This window comes from Chelmon rostratus, chromosome 1 (assembly GCF_017976325.1).
Source record: "Chelmon rostratus isolate fCheRos1 chromosome 1, fCheRos1.pri, whole genome shotgun sequence".
In the NCBI taxonomy this organism is placed as follows: domain Eukaryota; kingdom Metazoa; phylum Chordata; class Actinopteri; order Chaetodontiformes; family Chaetodontidae; genus Chelmon; species Chelmon rostratus.
Genome location: NC_055658.1, coordinates 8,163,926 through 8,180,493, shown reverse-complemented (window position 1 = coordinate 8,180,493; position 16,568 = coordinate 8,163,926). Strand labels below are relative to the sequence as shown.

The 16,568-nt window shown below is 42.5% G+C and overlaps 1 protein-coding gene across 1 annotated transcript; it reads left to right on the top strand.

Moving 5' to 3' along the window:
- The first annotated feature begins 544 nt into the window (after positions 1-544).
- On the top strand, positions 545-4,668 carry mrpl46 (mitochondrial ribosomal protein L46). Its single transcript, XM_041941019.1, has 4 exons — positions 545-805; positions 1,530-1,731; positions 2,149-2,319; positions 4,275-4,668. The coding sequence occupies exons 1-4, from the start codon at positions 545-547 to the stop codon at positions 4,517-4,519; spliced, it is 879 nt and encodes a 292-aa protein (XP_041796953.1). The 3' UTR covers positions 4,520-4,668.
- Positions 4,669-16,568: the final 11,900 nt, after the last annotated feature.

Sequence of the window (16,568 nt, the reverse complement as noted above, 5' to 3'; positions counted from 1 at the left end):
AGGTGCGAATCCAGACCAGACTAGTACTAACTTTATTTTTTGAGGGATGGAAGAGTCATAAAAAACATTATTATTACCATTCAAAATAAATTTTTACTTAAAAAACTGAATTAAGTATTTAATTATTATTGTAAATAATATCTAAACGTATTTCTGTTGTACGAACAACAACATAGAGAAATATATTTATAAAGTATCTTAGTATATCCCCCCGCAGTTTCGTGTGAATAGATCGTTCGCTTTTCTGCACAGAATTATGGGTAAGTAAAAACATGCTGCCTTCATGTACTGCGTAAACCCTCGTAAATATGCACAGGTTGTGGTGAACATTCGCGTGAAGCCGTCTACCACATATGGTCTAGCAACAATCAGTGTACCTAATTATTCAGAGAAAAGAAAAGAGAACACTCGCATTAGTCACAATAATGTTTTTATTTTTTTCTAATATGACCAAAGGAATAACTTGTTTGAAATCTTTCATGGTTTCGTGGGTAGGGGCAGCGTTACGATTTTTTTGCAAATACATTGAATGTAGCAGAAGAAGATGGCTGCGCCCTGCACAAGGATGGCGAGTCGGTCTCTCTTACAGTTTCTATCTTGTTTTAGCAGGACAGCAGTCGGGAACACAGGTTTCCGTCCGTTTTCCAGCACCTCTGTTTGTCGTGCGACTTTGCAGATCAAAAATGCAACAGAAAGAGCGAGTTCTCCGTGGACTTTGATGGCAGCGGTGTGTCTGCGAAGGCTTCCGGTCGTTTCAGCGGACTGCAGCCCGATTGAGCAGCAGTTCAGTCAGATGATGCAGCAGGTAACTTTGTTGAGCATTTAAGAGGTGTAAACAGTCCACATTCCCTGTGTTGAGGCAGGTGTTACCCTGTGAAATACGTGTCCCGTCACGTTATGTGACGCTAAAGACTGAAGGGTTGTCATATGAAGTCCTCTACAACAGACCTGTACTCTACAGGCCACCATCAGCCAATAAGCGTAATCAATTTATGCTTCACAGTTAACAGCTAACAGCATTTGGAACCCAATCTGGTCACCATGAAGGCATAAATTTTGTCAATTTGATTATTTTCTGTTAGAATCATATCCTGAATTCAAATATTACTATACTTTTATTGCCTGAATGAATGACAAAAAATCTGCTTCAACAGTCTGTCTCAAGTTGGGATGTAAAACAAATTAGAGGATTATTTGAAAAACAGAATTTTGTCAAACTTCATATGACCATGAGGATCATTGTGATAACATTTGATTACCATAGTTGTACAAGTACTATGTATAGGTAATTTAAAAATGATTATGATATACATTCTTTTATTTTGTGACACTTTTATGCAGCTGTAGACTCTCTGATATTACACATATTTTGACATAAGCTGTAGAATAATGTCAAGCTGCAGGAGGATATGAGGCGGAACACAATCACATTGTTTCACCACAATCATCAGATGACACCCAGCAGCAGTTTCCAAATCAGGGCAGTAAACAGAGTTTTGAGATGCAGACCTGCTCTGACACCATTTCAGATGGAGCTGGAGAAAAGCTTGCTGTCAGACCACGAGCTGCAGCTGCTGGAGGATGCTGAGAGAATGCATCGTAAGCAGGCACACGACTATGACTCAGACGAAGAGGACGACCACAGGAACCAGGAGATCGTGTTGGCTCAAGACCTGGAAGACTCCTGGGAGCAGAAACTGAAGAGCTTCCAGCCAGCGGCGAGGGTCAGAGGTCAGCACAGGGAATGTTTGACCAGTGGGGTGAACAAGTAAAGCAGAATACACGCTGTATGAAAACATGCGTAAATATCACAAATGTGCCTGATGAAATACATCAGAGTATTCAGCCTTTTGTCTTGTTTTAATCATCAATCAAGTCAAAAGAGTAGAAAAGAAAATTGGATCATCTGAAGGTGTCTCGTACATCTGGGTTTAAAGTCAGTAAATTACCAGGGAGGAAAGAGACTTGTATTAATTTGAAGTGCAGGATTCTAGTGTTTTTCTGACATTCAGAAAATCTATTCGCTCCAGCACTCCCAATTTGCATTTTATTCCCTGTGACATTTCCAAAGTTTGTGTAGATTTTGCTCGACAGCCACAGAGAGACATATCTGTTGCGAAGCGGCTGACGGTCCTGTCTGTTGTGTAGCTGATGTAGATAAGGACCTGACCTCACCGGAGCGCTGCCTGGCTGACTCGCTGCTTCTTCTGGCCGAGCAGCAGGTCAGTGGCAAGAAGCTGTGGCTGCTGCCTCAGACTCAGTGGCAGGAAGGAGAATCGCTGCGGCAGACGGCCGAGAGAGCCCTCGCTTCCCTGCCAGGTAACATGAGCTTTTAAAGGCTGATACTAGTCATGTGCAAATGAAGGCACTGATATCTGGAGTCCCTATGTGCAGCGTTTGTACAGAATGTGATTATACCATAATCTTTGATGCTTCCTGTGACAGTGCCTTTTTTATAGAACCACTAGGGGGCCCCAGAGAGAAAGTTTTCAAATCCTGCAAGCAGGGGCTTTAATAAAACCTCAGGTTTGCATGGACATTTCTGCAAACTGATGACAAAGGCAGTAGTCAGTGTACATACTGTTTAGTAAGTGCTGCAGTTATCAACATTATCTATACTATATAAAGCACAGTAACCCATGCTTTTATCCCAAAGGTATTGATATTGGAATATATATTATGACTGGCATGATACCCTCAGCGGGAGTCATCTGCAATACTCCTGATATATATCAGATATATCTGTTCTCCTTAAATATAGAATTATTTTTTACTATTCCTGAAAATCTTATCTCCTAGAAATCTTAAACATTCTGCAATCAGCAATCATTTTGTCCTTGAAACAAGTTACTCCAAAGTCCTTTGCATGTAAAATGTAAAATATAGCAAAACATGACATCTGTGAAATAAAAGGGTGTAGGTTTGGTTTGGTTTTAGAAGACAGGAGGACATACTGGAGTCTGTGTAAATGCTATTTCATGTATTTATGTCGGTGCATTATGATGAAATGGCTGTAGTGCTGCAAAAAAAGCTATGTGTCTCTATTATCAATGCACTAACGCTACTTAAAATCACATTGCTGTTTTTTACTGCCTTGTCTTTAGTTCACGGTCACTTCTAGTATCTCTTTAGGAGGATATTACCTGTCAATACAATGTAAGCAAAAAAAAAACAAATAGGATAATGAAGAGTGACAAGGGCGTGTAGAAATTGCTCTTAATGTATTTCGATTAACCTCAAAGCCATAGCTTACGGCAAGATATAAAGTACTTTACAGGTTGTGTTATTGTCAACACACTCCATTTGCTGCATTATTACTGTATCTACATCCTAATCTCTTTTGCTGCAATGACCCAGTTTTATCCTCTGGATCATTTAAGTTTAATGCGATCTTATCTAAAATAGCTGAGTGGTGCTCCCAGCACAATCATCTATATTAACTGCAACAAGAGGGTCAAACCATCCTTAAACCTCCAAACAACAGTTCATTTTACCAATCATATCCAGTCGCAGCTGTCATAACCACTTAGACCTCCACTGGTGTCAGCTGTAGATGAGGCTTCAGCTCATGGATCGGCAACAGAAAGCCAAGGACAGAAAGGGAGTTTGGAGACACTGCTGACAGAACCAGGATATGCAGCTTCCCCCTCTGTAGATATAAAGAGCTCACTTTAAGGTGATGAAAACACGAGTCTTCTTATTTTCTGGTGATTACACACTAATGAAAACACAAGTATGAATATTGTATTCCATTTCTGCTAATAGATCCCACTAAATCCTACACACTGGTCCTTTAAGCTCTTTAAATAAAACGCCAGTGTCTGAGCGTGTTAAACTGTTTCACAATACTGCTCATGAACTATTAATGTGCCGACTCCATCAATCACTCCCCATTCAGACTCTCCATTTGACATCAACGTGTGTCAGTTGGTGAAGGGTTTTTTCTTAAGTGTCTTAGAGTAGCAGGAGTCAATCCATTTTTAATATAGCTGGACTCAGTGGGAGTTGAATGTCTAACATGGCCATGTTGCTGCCTTACTCTGCATGTTGAGCCAACTGGGAGCATGTGATTTAGATGACACGAGATGGGATTAAAACTTAATTCAGGAAATGTGTGTTGTTGTCGCAGCAGAAAATGAGAAACAGAGCATTAGAGGAATACCACACTTGATTATGCCATTGTACGACTTCATTAAATTTAGGAACGTCCACACTTCAGCTCACCCTTTGTCTTCAGCTGAATTAACTCACAGTCTGTTCACTTCCCGCAGCAGCTGGCTTCAAGGCGACTTTCCTCAGCAACGCCCCCTGCGGAGTGTACAAGTACAAACTGCCCAAAGCTGTTCGGACGGAGAGCTCGGTCGGAGTAAAGGTGTTCTTCTTCAAAGCCATTCTGTCGGGCGGTGGTCCTCCCGTAGCCCCAAATGCCTCTTTTCTGTGGCTGAAGAAAAGTGAATTGCAGCGCTACCTGAAACCGGCGTACATGATGAAGGTCGACAGATTTCTCCTCGAACTGTGACGACTGGGCATAGAACAGGGACACTGAGTTACACACCGATATTTATGAGGCTTAGAAAGTTATGCTTGCCTCTTATCTGTCATCTTGTGTCATAAAATGCTCTTCATTCAGTACATGCATTTCATTGTATAAATAAATTGTTTTTTTCACACAAACTTTGGACATCGTGGGTTTTAAGTTTGCAGAACCGTGAGATCTGACCTGCACTTTACATGACCAAGCAATACACACAGTGGTATGTATCAAACGTAAAGTCAAACTGCTTCTCAACTTTGAATTTTCATTCACGGTAAATGTAGGCCTTAAATGTTTTGCATAAACAAGATATTGCAGAGTTATGCACACCCTGTCATGAGTAACAACACCTATCACGCATTGTGTGTATACTTCAATTTATTGAAATATGAAAAAGAAAAGCTTAGATAAGATATCGCCCCTCCTTTTACATTTTTATGAATAATTTCCCACATAAAATATCTGACTTTAGCATAACTATTACGGGAAATAGCTTATATATAAGCTTTTTTCTTGAATTTTTGAAATTAATTAATTAAATTAAATTGAAGCTCATATCATTTTGGATGCAATACATGATGGCTAGTCCTAGTCATGACAGGGTGTGTATGATGCGATACAGCCATGACGTGACACTCTGCAGGCCTCCTCTTGTCAGATTTTATGCATTGGTGGGAGCATTTTGGGCAGACACGTTTGTAGTTCCTATTTTCCAGAGACTTTGTTAAAAGGACGTCTAGGACTTTTTATGAAGAATTTTTGACTAATAAGTCAAAGTTTAGGACCATTTAAGACCATTTCTTCAAGGTTTTATACCTACTGGACCAGAGCACCTGACCAGCCATCAGTCAGAAATTCACTGCAAATCAGGACGCTTTCGAGCAAAAACAATTATTAGCACAAACAGCTGTCATATTAACTTGGAGCGACAGGTGTCTTGCTTGTCTTTTTCGAGCTGCAGCAGTTAATGAGTACACATTGAGCACTGAAAACTGCACACCAAATGTTGTTGCTGCTGTTTGGAGAGCACTCTTCATGCTGAACTGTGTGGGCCCGGCAGGCCTGCTCAAGGTGAACTGTTGAGCTCCAGCAGTAGGCACATTCTGGTTGACTGACAGTAGATGGCAGCATTTGCACACCGGCCACAGAGGAGCGCTATGAGAGGCTGTGTAATTATGCCTGTGTGGTGACCTCAGAGGAGGACTGCAGAGAGAGCTTTTCTGATCAACTTGGCTTCCTCTTATTCTGAAAATATTCATCATAGCAGGCTAATGTTCCTGTGGAATCACTACGATAATTTGTCATAGGTAAGAGCATTCTGATGTTCCCGGCCCATTCGCAGGGACCAGCCTGTGCGTTCTATTTGTGTCTGCAGGGACAATGAGTTAATGTTGGAGACACTGACATTGGATTTTTCCATCTTTATTTTTCAGGGCTCTCTCACTGCTCTGTCAGTTGAGATGTGAGATGTGAATGTCAGGGCAAGCTAATAAAGGCCATTTCTAACTATTTGGTTTGGGCACAGAACCACTTATCGTTCTGCTGGCTGACAATGGCCCCATGCTGCCCTCCTGCTGCCCTCAGTCCAGTTCTGGTACCTGATGTCAAATCAAGGTATAATCACAGGTACAAAAAGAGTAACAGCTGTGGCTTTCATGTCCAGGGGGAGTCTGATGAAAGCGTCTTTACCCAGTTTGTAGTGCATGAGCCTCAGAGGTTAGTGAAATTGGCCAGTCTGAATCCCGAAACCATCAGGCAGTTGTATGTGGCCAAATGTCTCTCTACCCTCCACGGACTGCTGAGGTGCCCTGAAGCAAGGCGCTTAACCCAAACTGCTCAGTGGAAAACAAGAGGATACCGGTTGTTGGGCAGCTCATGGTGTGAAATAGCTATAAATGCAGAGTAGATAAATGTTAAAGGGGCACTCCACACAAACTGCACTCTAAATGTCAAAGTCAATCAATAGTCATTACTATCATTGCATTTCCAAATTTTGACCATTCTTTTGTGATCTGTCTCTTGTGAGTCACTCCAACTTTATGGAAGAGCAATACTGAACCCCTGAGAACTCTTTAAAAGGCTTTAAAAAGGAAAATAGTTCTTTGCCCAAACGCAGAAGCTAAAGACCTAGTCCAGCAATATTATACTGTCCTTTCACAAAGCTGGGGGAAAAGGAGGATGTTCAAAAACAAAACAGTAGAGGCCAACGTTTTTAGTCCCCATTTTGGGTTAAGCTCTACTGGACAAAAATTATCACTGGATCCTACGTTTCCCATAATGCAACTCACTAACATCTTATACTTGACTGCACCTCAACAACTCAGTTTGTAATACAGGCTTTTCCTTATAAGCTCTTAGTCTCCAAGCCCAAGATGAGGTAACCCTGATGACATCGCTGTGACATCAACAGGGTTACTTTATAGAGAGCTCATTCAGGAGCATCAGGAGACATTATACTGTTTTATTAACTGTTTTCACAGGCCAAGTAGTGTCCTTAATGATGAGTAAACTGGAATTTGTGTAAAAATTGTGTAAAAATCAAGTCAAATCTTTTTCTAATTTCCTAGAACAACTGATTCATTTTCTGTGAAAAGCAGAAATTAGACACACAGATTTGTAAACGTGTACTTTCAGTTCTGTTGGTTTATCTAATGAACAGGGTTTCCTCAGATGAATGTTAATCAACTGTTACATTTCATGCAAAGGTACAGACCTGCCGACGCCAAAACACCTAAACAGGTAGAGACAGATAGAAGTGGAAGATCACGGCTTCACTTCAGTAAAGTGTCTTACCTCCTCCTACTGCCAGAGGCTGCCCCACAGTCTACTTCTTCATCCAATTAGATAGCACATGATAGCACCGGGATAACAAATGTCAACAGAAAGGTCTTGCAGTTTTTTGCCACTGAAAAGGGTAAAAGAGAGACGGTAAATGCCGAGGATGAGGCGCCTTGGAGGCGGCTGATGGCCGCTTCTCAAGCCCTGCTGCAGCTTTGGAAACGGTTGCACGTAGAGCAGAGCACGTTACTGCCCTGCTACACTGTCACTGGCCTCATTCTCACTTGGGATTTCAAACTGATTTTAAAGCAGCCGCTGAATTTTTTAACCTTATTCTTGTGATCCTTTGAAGTTCATTGCACAGAGCAAGGCACTGCCAGGCTCAGGGGCTCAGCTCCATTAGGGTGACCTGTGCTAATAATAGCACTCTCACTTATGGCACTGTCGGGCACTATCAGGGGTAAAAGCCTCTGCCCACTGGTAATCCGAATCTCCTCTTCAGTGACCCTGTTGGTAGATGCCGGACATTATATTCTTTAACTTGAATTCTTCAATAAATATCTCTGAAAACATACTGTACAGATAAAGTCTACACAGCAGCACTATGGCAGGGCAGTGAAAATGGGCTCAGAACAACAGAGCACACAGTCAAACTTCCCCATTCTGACCCGTCAGTGTCATCTGTAGTTATAAACAAAGTCTGGCTCCAGAAGACAGCAGCCATCTGCAGAAAACAGGGCAGCGCTGTTCGGAGTCAACCTGACTTAGTAAGATTAAAGGACAGCGCCACATCTCCGCTCACATAAAACATACAGCAGGACACCCCCTCAACTGTGTTTACACACGGCAGCTTTTTCATTTTATTTTATGCAAATGTATTTATGACTGAGAGGCATGTAAGCAGGCCAGTTATTCACCACAGCTTACCAAAACACTTGATAAAGAAGCTTATTAAGACTCTTTATGTGACACACAATAAAGCACAGAAACACACAGGTAACGCAGTGCAGCTCTGAGGAAGACTTCTGGATCCTGACTGAGCCGGACCACATTAAGCACCTAAACCACCGCCCTCCTTAGTTCCACCCTCCCACCATGCAGTGCTACCAGCGCTGCACTATATTTCTTACCCTTAATCATTCAGTGACAGTCAGCTAAGCAGGCTCACTTTCGGCCCCATCCTGGCTGCACACGCTGAAACAGAAGTCTACCAGGGCGGTTTTGCCTTTCGGTTAAGCATCATTCAAATGCGTTCATTCACCAGTGTTCCTTCTAACCTAAGCACCAAACAATACATTAGATTAGATTCAGTTTTATTCTCATGGCACACACTAAGTACCAGTACAATGAAATGCAATTCAGCATCTTAGCATATAGTGCAAACAGCTGTAAAAGTGTATATAGTGATAAAGACAAACTAATGCAGAAGTACACGATGCTAACCCAGCGCAGCCAGTTTACAGTAGCAACCACGCTCCAAACAAGCAAACAAACAAGCACAACATTCAGTAATCTACAGGAATATCATTAAACTAGGCCACTGCAAAACCATATCTGACCTTTAACTAGTAAAATACATAAGTCAAAGCAATGGAAATTGAGAAATTGCACGGAAATACATATTTTGTTACAGGTTACAGTTAAAAATGTAGTCAAATCTTTTGTTTTTGTTGATAAAATTAAAAACTGATATGAACAGTATATAGAAAAAAAACAAGTGATTACTGGTTAAAAGTTTAACACTCATCAGCTAACCTGCTTCATTAGGACTGTGTCCGTGTGGTTTGATCAGAGCCTGGCAGAAAAGCGTAAGACTAATTTGAAATAACCAAAACTGCTCCAACTCTGGCAGAAAATTTGTCCGTGTCAGATCCCGAGGCTCACAGCTGATCGAGCTGTTTTTATGGCCTTTAATATCTTCAACCAGGACTGAAGATGAGGCTCAGACAACCCTGAGAGAAGACATGAGTACTTTGGTGGTAAAGAGCATCACCAGCAAGATATTCTAACGCTTGTGAGCTGCTGTCTTTTGAGTGGGCTACTGCCCCAACGCTGAGTACAAACCCCCAGAACCCACTATGTCTACCCCAGTAGCCAGTTTTACAACCTCAGTACACAGCGTTTGTATGAGAGCAGACTCTTCAACTGCGGTCGTGTTTGGAGGAAATGCAACAAACGCAGTTCCTGCTGTGTCGCTGGCGGCTTTCTCACAGCCAGGGTGGGAGACTGGAGGAGGAGGAGGTGGGAGGAGGAGGAGGAGGAGCTGTATTTTGCGACGACCCGTTGCTCTCTCTAAGGTCTGCCCTGTGGCGGAGATGTGATTTCTGTCCCTCCACTGGCTGGATAAACATCTTCATCTCCAATCACATGCAGCCAAAGTATGGTGCGGGGAAAGGAGAGTACATTTTCTTGTGGCCTTTAGGGGAGAGTATGGCTGAAATGGCTGAGAAGTGAGTCTCCACAATATTTGATGGATATCTGAGTGACAGCGATCACTGAAGCCTTACCTGCTTTATTGTAAATCACATCTGATCATACATTTTATAATAATCTTTAAGATACTGTTAATAATATAAAGAGTCTAAAATACACTGTATGAGTGCAGGATGGTGATGTTCACTTACTCTCACAATACTCTCAAATAAGAAGGTATACAAATAACCTTTCTTTGAAACTACATCCTACAGAAGATGTGGTCCCTGAAACTGTTCACAGGGAGGTCTGTACCTATTGGCTTTGTGTTTTCAGCAATACAAGCAAAGTTCAATTTACCTGCACTGTTTTACAGCGGCTCTGGAAGTTTAAGATGAAACCAAAAGGCTGGATATTGCTAATGTCAAGTGACAAAACGTGTTGTTTATTTTTGTAATTTGGTTGAGCTGATGCTTTAAAATGAGACTGCGCATCCATAGGAAGAAGACATAGCACGCCTTCACCTTACAAATATATAAAAGTACAGCTGAATTCATCCACAAGACAAAGCACCCGTGCTCACATCAATACACTCCAACTACTGGTGGCAAACTTTAGCAAGGTGCTGTGTGACTGACATTAATGAGCAAATTCACTGACTTTATGGCTCTTCTCAGCTCACACTACATGTTAAACATCATAACAGATAAACATAATGATGGCTTTGAAAGGCCGTTTTTTATTTTGGACACCAAGGTGCAGAAGAAACAAGCGGTAAACACAACACTGACATAAGTCCGATAATTACTCTCCTTTTAGCTCTGGTTTGGTCTCCATCAAGTGCTGTGGGAAATATCTGGCTTTTCAGCAGCAACATGCTCCACTATGATAGCTGCTAGCTTTGGGAAGGTAGCGATGTTTGGCTGGAAACAGTTGCCTGCTATGGCTGTCAATCATGAGAGTGGTGAGACTGTAACAATGAGTTAAAAGACACCGAAACTGGACCCAGGATCAAGAGTTTGTGTGTGTGTGTGTGTGTGTGTGTGTGTGTGTGTGTGTGTGTCAGTCTTCAGCTAAATTGAATACTACTGGACCCATTGGCCTAATATTTTTTGTGCACATTTATGACTGTATACTGGAGGATCTCTTGTGGTTGCGGTGATTCACAGTTTTTGATAAACCTACTTTATTGACTGCTGTGTTTTATGGCGCCACTGGCTGCAGACTCCTCGCTCCTCTCAAGTGGCCGGTTGTTTTGGCTTGAGGCATCGAATGTGGTGGTCACTTCACTGTTGGTGGTTTCTTTTGTTGGAATGTTCATCTTGAAACTGATTTTACATCGCTGGTGTTTTGGAACCTGCATATTGACACACCTGGTTGAGATCTCTTCTAGTTATTGAAGAGTTTGTCACTGCAAGTGTTCCTTATCACATACAGTCAGTTTTTTGATCTGTTTTTAACTGATAAAATAAAATTACAGCCATTTTAAAGCAACTGACACAAGAGAATCTTGGGGGCAAAAAAGACAAATTCAATGTGCCTTGATCCTGTAATTCAACCTGTGAGCAGAGTGACAGCTGTTTAGCAAAAGTTGCACAGTCAGGTTTTAAAGGTCCAGTGTGCAGGATTTAGTGGCATCTAGTTGTGAGATTACAGACTGCAACCAATTGAAAATCCCTTGCCTTAGCTCCTCAGCCACCAGAGGCAAACCTGCTGGCTTCTGTCTGGTCACACCAGGCAGTAACAACACTGGTTAATATAGATGAATTATTTGGTCAAAAGTAAACTGATGGCATTAAATTTATTACGTATAATGTGCTGTTCCTTCATGCAGTGTAGCCATGCACGCAAGGGCAACAATTTACGCTAAAGAAAACTTGATTCTCAGCAAAGTTCTGAAGCATCTTTTGTCTCTGATTTCTGGACGAACAATTGGAGAGTTCATCCTCAGGAAGTTTAATCACACTGAAAGATACGCTGTTTCATGTTCCTGTATTGAGATGTGAGTAATGATTTATGACGTTCTGTTGAGTGATGCATTGTAAGTACTCATGGCCATAATACACAGAGCTACCTATAGGTCCATAGCCCCACCTAGTGGAGAAGTCAGGCCATGCCACTGTTTTAAGGTAATGAATACACAATGATTCTTATTTTCAGGTGATTATACACAAACGAAAACATAAGTATTAATATATTCTATTTCTGCCAATAAAGCCACCTAAATCCTACACACTGAATGTTTACAGCAAGCTACTGCATGTAAGTAGATGAAGAGGCAAAGGTCACATCACTGTAATATTTCAGCGCTCCACAGAGAAAACATATACAGGCTTACATCAGCGGTAAATGGTATCTTTTTCTGGGCCATATTCCTAACCTATAAAATGCACATTTTCTCGAATGGGTAAGCTTAATGTTGAAAAATGGAAATGTGTGAATTTATGCAGGAATGTGAATTTAGGACAGATGATTTATGTGCAACAGAGTTAGTGTACTGTGATGCTGTATCTCTAGTAGAAGCAACCTATTAAATCATCAGATTAATTGTTCCATATTTCACTTTTGGCTGTTCCTGCTCTCTGTAAGTCTAGCTCCAGTGAATCTGCATGTATTAGGAAAGAGCGAGAGATTGTGTGTGATGTTGTCGGGGTGGAACAGTTGGAGATGGCAGACGCTCCTCCTGCTTCCTCCTGTCCCAGTCTCCACTCTGCAGGAGGAAGCTTTAGTCCTCCACACCTCCATCTATCTGTTCTTCTTGCCTTCCTCCTCCCCATCCCTCTATCCATCCTCCATTTTCTATATGATAAATACTTACCATATATTGCCATGTGTATATAACACAATTTTTTTTGTCTTTTTCCCTTTTGTATTGATTTCTTACTCCCCTTATTTCTTCTTCCTTTCTCGCCAGTTACCCATCCAACCCTCCTCTGCTTCATCCGTCTTTGCCTCACTTCCTCCAACACACAAACACACACACACACACAGATCCGTTCAAACTGTGTCTGGCAGGCAGACCTCCGGCCTGCAGGGCGAGTCCTCCTCCCCTTCGCTGACTGTCTGGATCCGCCACCTCCTTCGTATCACCCCAGATCCTTTCCCCTTCCCTGGGAGCTGTCAATCTAAAACAGACTGTTGTGTGGGTTGGGTGGGGGGAGATGGAGGATGGATGGATGACAAATGGGGTGTCGGGGTTGGAGGCGGGGTGAGGAAAAAGAGAGTGTGAACGGACAGCAGGAGGGTTAAGGTCATATCCTACTGTGCAGTAAGATGGCATCGTGTCAGGACGGACGATCCCTTTACTGACCCCGACTTCCTCCATCACCATCACAACTCACAACACTCCCCCTCCTCTCCTTCTAGGCCACAGGCCGTCTGATTGGCTGCTGGGGTTAGAGGTTCACCACCAACCACCAGCTGGACGGGAGCGTCATCACACCTCCAGGTCACTGGTAGCATATGGAAGGAAGGCTGGAACAAGTTCACCCGTTCCAGACTGTATAATAATGCAGAAAGAAAGGAGACAGAGGTGTTTGCTTTCAAGAGCTACAAATGTAGAACAACTGCTGACACAAAATCAAATGACTCATCTGAATCAGATGAGTGATGTTTAGATAGTATGCAGTAAATAGAAAACAGGAAAGCTTCACACATGCACTCTCACACAGTACATTCATTGATTGGTGTGGATGATTTGTTGGCAGTGGCCTGTGAAGGGGCGAGTCCCCTTCCAAAGACCTTTCTGATGACGATCAGTGGCCCCTGAGGGATTTCTGAATGGCTCTGCTTTGGCAGCAGCTCTTGTCCATGTCCCCTGGGATCAGAGGGACGACAGCTGCTGCAGCAGGACCAAACATCTGGCAGAAAGGTAGGAAAGTCAAAGTCTTGTCCGGAAGGTTGTAAGTAGAGATGGCGGCACCAAGGACCGCGCGAGACGGCGCTGCCATTGTTAACAGAGACCGTAAACAGCACGGCAGACTATTCCCCATGGAGGAGTCATCTGAATCTTTCCTTTAAAGTGCTGCTGAACATTTCTGCTAAGAAAAAAGACACAGCACATTTGATAGGCAGGCCTCAGGGACTGTGTTAGATTGTGTTGCATACTGCATGCATGGTGGCAGCCTGTGTAGAAGACCCATTTTAATCCTGACTGCCTGTTGAACTACTGCTGCAGTCTAGCTTCTTTCTTATGAGAGGTCACTGTGAACGTTTAGTTTCCACTCATATATCCATCGAGGTCAACAGGGTTATCGAAAGTCGTCAGAGTCACAAGAAGAAAGATGTGTTTTTTGTGTGAATACAACCTGTGATGGCGTGAAAGAGGACATCGACAAAGCACTTGATAGTTGAGAGAAAGTACAACAATAACTGGTTGTAAATCAGTCTCTTGAGGATTTTGTGAACATAAAGATAAACTCAAATTCAGCCTGTCCCAAAAGAAATCTGTTGTGTTTTGGACCGCTTGCAGCACTTCTCTATTAGCTTGTTTTTTGTGCCTTTTCACTGCATGTGTTGCCAAACCGGTAAATGTGTGATTTAATTTGCCTGTGTTTTATTTGTTTGCAGCGTTTTTAAGAAAAATTGCCAGCGTGTCATCACAATGATGAAGATGTTTTCCTCCTTTACTTGTGTCTATTTCTGGCTCTTAAGTTGCAGGTGAGCTCCCTGCCTCTGTGCAGTGGTTAAGAATGCTTGCTAATTGGACCAATCAATGCAGTTCAATAGATAAAAAGAATCCAATTCAGACGCACTTTCAAAAGCCAAAGTGAAATAACATTCAACCAAAACCAATCTCCATGAACGTTCTTGTAACTACAGCTGGAAGGACTTTGTTTCTTCTCAGGCAGTGCCTGCACCTACTTTAAACAGGCTTGACAATTGACAACATTTTTACCGCAGCTGGTCCAGATCTAATTTAATACATAAACGCACCATTTTTATGCGGCCTAATTGCAAGAAAGCAAAGATGAAATTTAGGGGTTACGACACATATCTATGATGCCAACAGATTGAAAACTTGATTTGACCACAGTTACTTTTTTTTTTTTTTTTTTTTTTACAGCTGAGTTGCAGTTTGTGAAGGTTATTGTAATTTATCTCAAAATAAACACAAAAATGGTTGTTGAGCACAATCTTTTGCAAAAGCAGCAATAATCACTGGAAACAGAGATCCTGCAGGGACTGAAAAGTTGCTTTCAGCTCAACAGAACTTTAAATGCTCCGGTGTGAAGCAACACCTCATGCAAGGCATCCGCCGGCAGAAAACAGCCGGGCTACAAAAAAGATCGACTCCACGCATTTACTCCGCCTTTGATAGTGATTTCAAACACCATCTCTGGTAATGTCGGCGTCTTGTAGCTTTCATCCCATCATGCACTATGCATTATCGTAGCTAGTCAATGCTCTTTTCAGCCATTTTTATTTCATTTGCCCTTGTCAGTACTTACCCCTCTTCACTCTGATGGAGAAGTTCCACAGGAGGTTGCTGAGCATACATTCTTAACAGAATCCCTTTTCAAATTAAATTTAAATGACCCCCTCAGCTCATAAGCAGAGGCTCTCCTGACAACTTAATTCATAATTCAGTGCTGAGCCAGGGCCTTGAGGGCCATAATGACGGCCTAAATGGAGGAGAGATGCTACTAAATGGGCTGTTTGTTTGCACCTAAACCTCTTTACAGGCCACAAGTCCAATGCTCAGCACTGTGGGGTGAGGAGGAGAAGGGCTGATGTAGAGAGGAGGTGGAGGACCCAGACAATTTGCTGACCAGCTGCTTTCATGTCTCGGGTCGCCGTGTGCTGCTTGACCACAGTGAAGTTTGGGCAGCTTTCCCGTGTTTTAAAGTGCATCTCCACTGTAAGGTGCTCGTGAGTTAATGGCTGAGGTTTATTTGTGCGTCGGTGTAGGCGGTGGGAAGAGGCACAAACACACTCTTGAGAAATTTATTAGGATGGTGTAAATGGTGAGACAGTCAAGTCCCCGAAACAGGCCAACAGTTAGAAGAACTGGTTAATGGGAGCGAACATGAGTCTGTCGCACAGCCGCCAACCTTACGTGCAGCACGTAGACTCAGGAGAAGGAGAAGGTGGAGGACCAGGACAGGACGGTGCAAAGGATGTGGAGCAGATGAGTGCTGATAGATGGATACAAATAATAGGGAAATGGAGAAGGAGGGGTGGAGAACAGTAGTTCCCAGGCAACAGAGTGAACACTAGCTAGCTAACTTGCTAGTTTGTTAGCTAGTAAGCTAGCTAACAAAATGTTAGATGACAAAAACTGTAGCAAACACTGAGTACAGGACGCCTCAACAGGCTGAACAGGCAAATGGTTCGTCGACATACACACCCTGTGACGGTCCCCCTTGTCACCAGAAGCTGTGGAAAATAATTGACCGGAGATGTGAGCTGTCTGTCCTTAAACGTCTCTCTTCAGACGACGTACACTACTTCTCCACCTACTCAAATCTGTAGATTCAAACCAAACACGAGCCCCCAGCATCCACCGCTCAAAACGAAGGCGTAGGAAGAGCTCACATCCTGAAAGACCACACAGGCGATGCTGTCAGGGTTGAAAGTGACCAAAATGAACTGATGAAACTGGAGGCGATGAAAATGCATGTGAATTGAAAAATAGAGGGGTAGTAATAAATGTGAAAACTGGGGTGATAAAATATCAAGTGATTTGATTCATTTAAAGCCCACTTCTTTAAAATAATCGTAATATGATGAAAACAGACCGTGTTTCATCCTTTTCCCCATCTTACATTCAGCATTCACAACACAAAATTGCCATTTATCATTTAAGGAAAGTGTCAACTTCACTGACGTTTATTTTTGAAGC

Excerpts from the sequence above, each read along its gene's own strand:
- mrpl46 (XM_041941019.1), top strand. The coding sequence starts at position 545 with ATGGCTGCGCCCTGCACAAGGATGGCGAGTCGGTCTCTCTTACAGTTT. Across the intron at positions 806-1,529 it reads TCAGTCAGATGATGCAGCAG|ATGGAGCTGGAGAAAAGCTT; the intron begins GTAACTTTGTTG and ends ACACCATTTCAG. Across the intron at positions 1,732-2,148 it reads GCCAGCGGCGAGGGTCAGAG|CTGATGTAGATAAGGACCTG; the intron begins GTCAGCACAGGG and ends TCTGTTGTGTAG.